General features: G+C 36.0%; 1 protein-coding gene across 2 annotated transcripts in view; it reads left to right on the forward strand.

The window, feature by feature from the left end:
* The window catches only part of LOC138569240 (meiosis-specific coiled-coil domain-containing protein MEIOC-like), a 458,384-nt gene extending 449,209 nt beyond the window's left edge, over positions 1-9,175 (forward strand). For both annotated transcript variants that reach the window (XM_069647056.1, XM_069647057.1), the window contains exon 7: positions 1,237-9,175. In XM_069647056.1, the coding sequence (XP_069503157.1) occupies positions 1,237-1,517 (281 nt within the window). In that variant the 3' untranslated portion in view covers positions 1,518-9,175. The remainder of the gene's footprint in view (positions 1-1,236) is intronic.
* Positions 9,176-9,655: the final 480 nt, after the last annotated feature.

A 9,655-nucleotide genomic window follows, 5' to 3' on the forward strand; every position in this document is an offset into this window, starting at 1 on the left:
CCTCGCTTTCATGCTCCTTTATCTGTGTGCGGAAGTGTGATGGGAGTCTGGTCTGTGATGATCAGTAATTGCCTGATCTTGCCTGACCATGGTGTTGGGACATGTCCGGTAAACGGATCTGGTGTTAGTCCGTTGTCGCTCACAATGAACTGTCCATGAGAAAGTGTTTGTGTTGGGGCAGAGGGAGTTGAGCGTCTAGGTATTCTACCTGGTAGGATGGGGATACTGTGTCTCACCCACTTCCATTCCCCGTAGACCCCTCATCCAGGTTATCCTCCCACACTGGTACACTCCCAGAAACTAATTCCAATCGTGAAAGCCATGTCCTGGCCACCTGGACGACAGATCCCCGGGACTAGCGGTTGAGACACCTTCAGGTTTATCACATAACCAACGTACTGCATTCAGAACTGTGAAGGTAAGCCTATGCGTCACACTTTAGGAAGAATTGTGCAAATTAGTCACATTGACATGAATTGGGAAGGGTAGTCTATAACAACTCAGAAGTATTGTGAAAGCAGCCAAGTTTCTGCACTAAGCAGCGCATTGAGAGTAGCCAATGTACTAACCACTCCTGTTCCTCTCCAGCATACCTCACAAATACCAAACACGCTCTACCCTCACTAACCCACCCAAGCCCTCTTCGTTACAGAGCCATGTGAGTGCTTGGAGACTATGCCAATGGTAACGGACAACTTAACATAACAATCTTTCAAGGGAACTCTCTGCATTAGTCTTAGGGGTTGAAGATTTGCTAAGCCACGGGCCAAGAGGTATGCTTCTTACATGGCTGACTTGTTCTGTAAAGACCCTGTTCTCCTGCCTAACTTCACTTGCAGGATTGAGACACATCTCTTCAAATACTTCCTATGTAGCATTTATCCCTCCAGAGGTTACTCATGCAACTGACCAGCTACGTCCAATCGTGTTGCCCAATAAATTCAAAATGGACTACCTTATACTTAGTGTTGACCATGCCCTAGATTGCGGCCCGAAGGCAGTGCAAGATTTCCAAGAGCATAGACCACAACCTGCCTACAACCTTTTCTATTAATTAGAAACATGGGTAGATATCCCAACATCAAATTCCTAAGGTGGAGTATCTGTGGGATGCATTTCTGTTTGTTGGGTTACAGTATATATGAAGTTAGCTATTTTTACTTAGTCTTTAGATGAAAGTATATTCTGTTTTAACATGACTGTCTTTAAGTTTGGATTTGTTTTCCCTTTCCCTAGATGTACTTGCATTAGCATTTGCCATTAAAGAGCTAGTTGTTTCAACTCGCAAGACTCGTACAGCCTTATGGTGTGCCCTTCAGATGACATTACCCAAAACCTCCCTGAGTACTCCGGTGAAGCAAGAAGATGTGGAGAGAGCTTTGCAGGAGCTATGTCTTGGATGGGCTCTTGAAGGAAATCCATTGGAATCCAGTGCTGTACGTATCCACAGTGAACGCGATAAACAAAATCACGACGAGCAGGCCCGGCAATGCATCGATGCGAGAATCCATGCATAAAAGGAAGGGCTGAATTTCTGCAATGAAAATGTTGAATTGGCTGCAGCTGGATAGAAAACCACCAAGGAAGTGGTCATGGAGCTTTGTTTTACAGTTCATATATTACACATGTGGGTAGTCAAAATCAAGCATGTTCGATTTCAAATTCAGCATCAGTCCCTATGCCCCTTGTGTACAAGTATAAATCACTTTCATGTTAATTGTACTATGTTCATATTCGTTGAAGAAATTCTGTTCTACGCCATGCTAACATAACAAAAGGGCGTACTTCATTTTTTTGCTTCCCTAATTATTTTAGTTACTATTCTGAGATGGATTAATTGGAACCCGTTTTGCAACACAGAATGTCAAATTGCATATGGCATTATGTGCTGATTTATGTATATCAAATAATGTTTATCAAAAAATCTCTTGAATTATGTAAGTATTGCATTTAAGTATTGTTATCAGGTGATAAGAGAATGTCACTCAGGATTTGCATTTATATGTTATGCCTCAAAACAGTATCTGTTTAACATAGTATGCACTTATTCCGAATTATGTTTATTAATAATAGATTATGGTACTGTTCTTTTCAGAAACATTCCCTATTTATTTTAATGTTTTGATTAAATGTTTTATTTAAATGTCCAGGTTATTAATATATACTGATGCATATAAATTTACTTTTAGATATTGTTTGCCAAACCTTTCTACTAATCCAATGTTATGATACTCAGGAAATGTTTATAGTCTACATATAAATATATAAATAAATATAATACAGGATTTGGGGCGGGTGGAATGAGGTTTTCAAAGTATTTTCACAAAGCTAACTGTACTAGGTTACCAAAGCTGTTTTAACTGGTTTGTTTTAGGTAAATGTGGGTTCTATGTATTTACTTTTTACAACTAGTGTTCATCCTGTGGCTTAGACAATCACAAGTGTTATGTATTAATGTGAATGTACAGAATGGGACATTGGAAAATGACACACCATTTTCTTCTTGTAACACTAAATGAGTATTTGAATGTGTAAACAATTCTTAACGGAAGATCATTTCAAAACATAACCACAAATAACCAATTGATGTTCTTTGGCAGATATCTTGAAATGATTCAATTTTCTTAATTTAAAAGGAATATGTATGTCAGTGGTTGATAGAAAAGGCAATGTTTCAAATTATGGGTATGTCTCACATGTGTCTTGCTACTATGGTGTTTTATGGTGTTCCGTTTCTTCAGATCAGTAGGATTATTTTAAGTGATTTTCTTTTTAATGAGTATTTTAAGCAAGTCGATACTGTTAGGCGTCCGTGCTTCACAAAGCACCTCTAGTTTGATAGTTCCATTGTAGTATTAATGTATAAATAACAGTATGCCGTTTTGAAAAATATTAGGAAATAGCAAGTGTTTTGTTTTAAACTTTTTTACTCATTTTATTTGTAGCTTAAAAATAAGTAATTGGCGTGCAAGTAAGTTTCATGCCAAAATAGTTTTTTTTTCTTGCACATAATTTACTTGTCTAGAGACAAATTGAAAATGTGCTTACTCGCTCAGCAAGACGAGCAGCTTTTTCTTTATGGAATGAGTATGCTGGTGCACTAATCTCCTCCACCACTCACTGTTCTAATTCCCCTAGTTCATCATATGTTGGAAATAACTTTTGTTTTTTTCTTTTATTCCATCTCCTATACTGTGTCACAATTTTTGTTGGTTTTACCCACTTTGAGTCGTCTATATGAAATGTTTGTCCTCAGCAATTTCACTGAAGCTGAAAAAACTCCTTCACTGAAATCTCCCAGTAAAGCCGTAACCCTACTTCATGGTGATTGGCTAACAAGAGTTTATTCTTGCCATTATTTCACATTTTGGATATGTGGACATGCTATGCCAGACTTAATTATTTTAGCAAGGTGTCAGGGAATATTTCTAACTGTTACTTCCTTGGCGATCTTTGCCCCTGCTTCACTAGCATTTTGTAACACAAATCATGCTCTTTCACTGGAAACTGACGGGAACTTTTTCCGTTTTTATTTGGACACTTTGCATGCTTTGACTGTGACCAAAGCATTTCTGCGATCTTCTGCTTCTTCTTTCAATTCCTCTCATAGGTCCATCCATCCTGGAACTGATTTCTTTATTCCGTTAGATGTAGGCCAAGTATGCAGTTCATTTACCAAACCGCTTTTCTGTTGGGTAAATAAGCATGGTCTTGGCTTACTGGAACTCTTCTACTGCAACCCATGTTTCATTAATTTCATAGCATTATTTGAGCAAATTGTATGTGTTGTAAAAGTAATTAGTTTTTTTTCCTGTAGTTCAACCTATCTGATTATCTGTAGTACTGTAGTGGGGCTAGTTGCATGTCCACTTGCTGATGAGTTAGGGGGTGTAGTGTACAGAGGCCATAACCAAAGTTCACCCATTGCTTGGATTTCCTTCCCTGAGGGCCAGATCTTGGTTTACATGGGTGCATGTGTTTGAATCACTAACAAAAAAACACCTTTCCTCCTAATTGTAATTTGATGGACCGTGTTTTATTTCTTTAAGGGCTTGACTTTTTCTCTGTGGACGATTTTGTGGCTAGAGATTTTATAGTAGTTTGTAAGGTTAAAAAATGTGGTGGACTTGGGGTCAGTTTAGATGAAACCATGTTTGAGACACAATGCAACTACAAACTGCAGTCAACACATTGGTTGGGCGTTTTGCTGCATCAGACTACCTTGGCAGAAATAAAGGTCTTTAAGATCAGAGCAACTCTGCTCCAGACTTTTCCAATGGTATCTAGTAGTATTTAATTCATCTAGTAAGAGAAGCATGTTTCATTGAAAGCTTATTTCTCAATGACAGAAATAGACATGCTGGGAGACTGAGCACACACCCACCTTGTTCTGTGGTACAGAAAACCTTTTTTGTCAGATAAGGAACACATCCAATATCCTCTCCTAAAGGTTTTTGTTTTTCAGGTGATGTGTGCGATGTATTTTTGTGTGCAACGTTTTGCACTGAATTTTCAGGTCAAACATGTTTTTGTGATCGAATGATTGTGACTATTTAGAAGTGGCAATGTTTATAATGTTTACAATATTTGAAACCTAGGACAGCATTTCATTTGTGTGCTTACGGAATGTAGCTTTTTTAATGTGTTTACACGATAATACACATAGTTGCTTTATTTTAGTGACTGCACTGTGCATACTAAACTGTCACAGCATTGTTTTTCTTGTGTTTTTCTTCTGAAGGAATGCAATCCTAATCAGTTTAAAATTATATATGTGCCTTTAACGCTGTTGTTTTTCCAAAACAGTGATTGTTTTTTTAGTGATGTAGGTTTGTTATTTTTGTGCATAACTAAATGCAACATAAATTAATGTTGTACTGTTACTGCATAATGTCGAAATTTGTTTGAACAACTATACAACATGATTTGTTGCACATTTATGCTTGTGTCATTGCCAATGGGAAAGTGTGTTCTTCTCTTTTGATAATTTTGCCCCTGAAACGTCTTGCAAAGATAATAAGAAAGAAACCAGTATGCTATGGATGGTTGTAGGCTTCATTTTGTTTATTTTGATAAGTGACATTTTTTGGTCTAAACAGCAATGCAAGGAATATTGACGAACATGTGTTTCCAAATGAATTCATTGGTTCCATGGGTGCTTGTCTTTTTTAGAAATATTTGTAGTCAGTGTTACTTTTTTATAAGCTAGATTTTATAAGTTTAACAATTGGGGTCCAACTATGTACATTATTAACAATTTAGTGTATGTGTAAGCCTTATTTTTGATGTTTTTATGGCTGAGGAAAGTGAATCATTAAAATGTTTACCATTAGCACACAAAAAGTCGTCCTAAGAATAAGTGAAATAATTAGAATCCTACAGGGCAAAACCTTAGCCAAGCCTGGATTTTGAAGGAGGACAAGGTCATGCATACTTATGGTTAGCAAATTCTATATAATGGAAGCAAATATTTACTAAATTGGTTTTTAAAAGGATTGCTAGTTAAAACATTAATAAAATGGCCCTCCACTCGATTTCAGCATGTACTATTCACTATTATTGCTTGATTTAAAAGTGTGTGTGTGTGTGTATATATATATATATATATATATATGAAAAAAACAGTATTTTTCAGTGCAGGTTGTCAAAGGCAATTTTTTTGTAGAATTGTACTCGGTTGCAACAACATGGACACACAATTGGGTAATCCTGCATATTTAGGGTATTTCAGTTTTTAACGTGTTGGCAAGAGTGAGAATTTAAAAGATACTCTAGCATTAATGTGCTTCACTGGCAGTAGTGAAGCAATCCAGTCATAATTGCAATTTAAAGTGTAATTTTTGGCTATGGTCATTTATATACTATAAACATGGATTTTAAAATGTCTCAAGTTTTTACATACTTGAGCACAAGTTAAAGTAGTTATTTGCTTACTATTCTGAACAACGTCCTCCATGGTTACTGTCAATTATGTAGTTCTCTATCAGTAAAGCTCTCATTTTAGATCAAGCTTTTCAGAGTTCTATAATAATTCAAATGCTGGACATTTCAGTTTTGTTGCTTGCTGAGCCTTTAAATGATCTGGCTACTTGTAAATGGATGAGTGGCTCAGACACACTAATGCATAGAAAATGTACCTTAAAGCCATTCTGTTTTCTCTGCCATATTCTTCCACCTCGCTAATTTGCCTCCAGTATCCGATTGGATTCATGCATATTTGCCATAGTTTTACTGACCCTCTGGACTGAGCTGCCAAATGGCAAGCAGTGCTTTATACATATTTACTTAATTTTCCCGGCCAGAAACCTTTAATATTCTGTGTATCTTTAATGTGTATTAATCAAGTGATCCAAATGTTCAAATATTAATTGCAAGGATTTATCCTGGAACAGCACCATTTAAGTGAAACGGCTGGTAGGTTTTCTCCCTTAAAGAAATACAAATGTCCATCTATGTTGCTCCATTTTACTTATTGCAGCAACAAGACGTTATGCTTGCAACCCTGCTAACAGCCTCCTTTTGAAAGTGCAAATGATACGGCTGGTTAAACAGGTGGAGACAAACTCTCCACTTTTTTTTTTTTTTTTTTTTACCGTCCGTGCCGTTTATCAATATTGCTAGGCCATGTGTTCCCCGCTCCATGTAGAAAAACCGCCAGCCTACCCCTCTATATTGATGGTGCAAGTGTAGGTGAGGCTTCAATACCTCTAGCTTCACACCTGCGTTTTACAACCGTAAAAGTAGCCAGAATATATATTCAGCTGGACGCAATACATGTAAGTGGTAGCTAGCATTACAGCATTTTGTTTTTTGCAAAGCTGTTAAAGACTTTGAGACAGACATTGCTTGTTTTCCCGTTACTTGTAACCACCCAGACCAGTATCAATCATCTGCAGAGCTGCAAAAAAAGATGGTAATCGAGATGCATCCATTAGAATGCATTATTTGTCCACTAAAATAAAAGGTAGTATGGCACAGCATAAATTAAGCTATTGATGGTGAATAATTCACCAAATTGTTTTAATTTCATTTCAACTAAGCAAATCCTTGTCCAATATCTATTTCTGGTTTTACCAATTGGTAACAATTTTCCAATGTTCTTTTTATGGACTTTTTTTAAAAATATATATTTTCATGACTTTCATAAACCTAACCTTTTCGAAAATGCATCTTTGTTACTTTTCCTCCCAAATGAACTCCCATGTCCAGTATTTTACGAAAATGCTTTGCACTTTTGCCAGTTATAATGCGTTTATCCATTATATTAAGTGTTTGTATACATACACAATTATAACCCATTTATTTACCACTGTATCGAGACTCCTCTTCTCAAAACCCAGTACTGTTTCAAAATATAATTTTATAGTGGGATTGGCATTCCTAAACGTCTATCTATAATGCAGTATGTGGTGTAAATTAATTTGATTTTCTTCTACTTCCAACATTTTATTATATAGACCAATCAATCCAGACACAGTTGTTCATAGAAGAGTTGATCTTAAAAAATGAGCTATTGATAAAAACATGTTTAAGTACTTCTTTAATCCAGTCTAAATTGTATTCAAACTTTCTGCTATCCTAGTTTAATTTGATATATTTTCCAAAATATCAATTTCTGTGCACATTACTAATGTTCAGCACTTTAGTGGACACAAAACAGGATTTTGTTTTAGTGAGATGTTTGAGAAGCATGGTTCTCTTTTGAGCATGTCTATTGCCAATTCATAATAAAATATATTTTTTACTATGAGAGAAAGAAAATAGCGGTTTATATTTTAATATACGGTTTGGCATCAAAAGTGATGTTTCTTGCTTGAATGCTTTCTTTGTCAATCTTGTTTACTTAAGAAAAGATATACACATCTCGTGTAATATTTCTTAAGATGGGAAAGTTACGTTCCAGGGAAGTATTTGGTTGAAAATGTGCAAGTGTAATGTAATGAACAGTTCTTTCAATGTGCTCTTTGTTGGCATTCCTGTACACAACTGAATATCTGGTAAAAGCTGATAATCTATCACTTCTACCCCTTCTCTAGTCTTTTAAATGTAAGTCATAATATAAATCTACCACACATAATATTGTGGATGCTTTTTGTTTTAGGGGCAATGGTCTATCTAGCCCCCTACCTGTGTACATTTGCAGTTTGCGTGTTGCTGTTTTTCATATTTTTTTTTTAAACAGTTTGAACATTCTCTTAACTGACATAGGACTGTTTCATTGAAGTATATTATGAAAAGTGCAATTTTGGGATAATGTGCTAAATTATGTTGTAAGTGAATTAAAGATTGCAGATTCATTAGAAAATCCTCTAAAAGGTTCTAGAAGTTGTTCAGCACTCCTATGTTTGCTTGATGTGTTTTTATCATTTTAATCAGTCAAATATAAATGTGTCTTGACTATTGAATAGTGTTAACTATTGTTTTGGCCTACTTTTTGTGTTTGTATTGGGTGCTGTCAACAATGTAAAATGTTTATATACAGCACTGAAAAAAAACAAATCTGTGTGTTCTTTGATAACACGGTTATAGAAATACAAGTACTTAAAATCACTGTGATTTAGTAAAATAAATGTTAATGGGCATTGCAATTGTGAAATGTACTCAGTGGTGTGCCAGTATAGACAATGGAATCTTGAGTGACTCCTATTCAGCAGTCCTGCACCTTGCAAAATATTTGTGAAGTTTGCCACGTATAAATGACTCAACCATAAAGTAAAACTGGGGCATTGAACTTTCATATTAATGCTTTGAAATACTTTATATATCGTCTGCATCACAATTCTTATGCTACAAGTCTTCTATAATTCATGCACTTGGGAATTTCAGCCTCCAGCCAATACTTTATATATCGTCTGCATCACAATTCTTATGCTACAAGTCTTCTATAATTCATGCACTTGGGAATTTCAGCCTCCAGCCATTTTTACTTTGTCACTTTCCACACAATGTAAGGTTGCTGTAGCCTCAGCTCTTGAAGTGAACAGTTTATAGACAGAATTATTGGGTGCTATTTTTATGATTGAAGTTGAAACTGCTAAAAGGGAGTCACTCAAAAACACACTGATATAATGTAGCGTTTTACTGCAATGATGTTTTTTATGGCTAACCAAATACAATAATTTGTTATACAACGTAAACCGCAAAGAGATAATAAAGTATTTAGCCTTTGACTGTCTCTGAATTGTTGATTTCTTTGTGATCTGATGATATGAAAGCAGATGTGTTGTACAGTTTGACGCCGCCACTAATAAACTGTCCTTTAATGTTGGAATTACAGAAATGGAGTTGCACCCTACTGACATTTAACTGCTCAAAGCCATGCACAACACCACTTGTTCCTCGTCATCTACAGAAGTAGACAGTAATGGACGTTATCAAAGCGCTACCATTTTTAGGATCTAGTCTCATGTCCCCCGAAAACTACTCAACCATTATGTGGTGGTATTTGAACTTCTCCCACCTGTTCCCTCCAACCCGCTAAATGTCAAATTTTACTAGACTAAAACTATAGTGCCACCTATTGTAATGACTACTGAACATGGTTTAGAAATCTTTAAAGAATTCAAAATAGCTGGTTGACTTTACCATTATCCTTGTCCTGCTTTCTGCTGAAATCATCACTTTACTGCTGCAACTGGCCCACGTGTAAATGGAG

This window comes from Ambystoma mexicanum, chromosome 2q (assembly GCF_040938575.1).
Source record: "Ambystoma mexicanum isolate Mex_15411 chromosome 2q, UKY_AmexF1_1, whole genome shotgun sequence".
NCBI classification, from domain to species: domain Eukaryota; kingdom Metazoa; phylum Chordata; class Amphibia; order Caudata; family Ambystomatidae; genus Ambystoma; species Ambystoma mexicanum.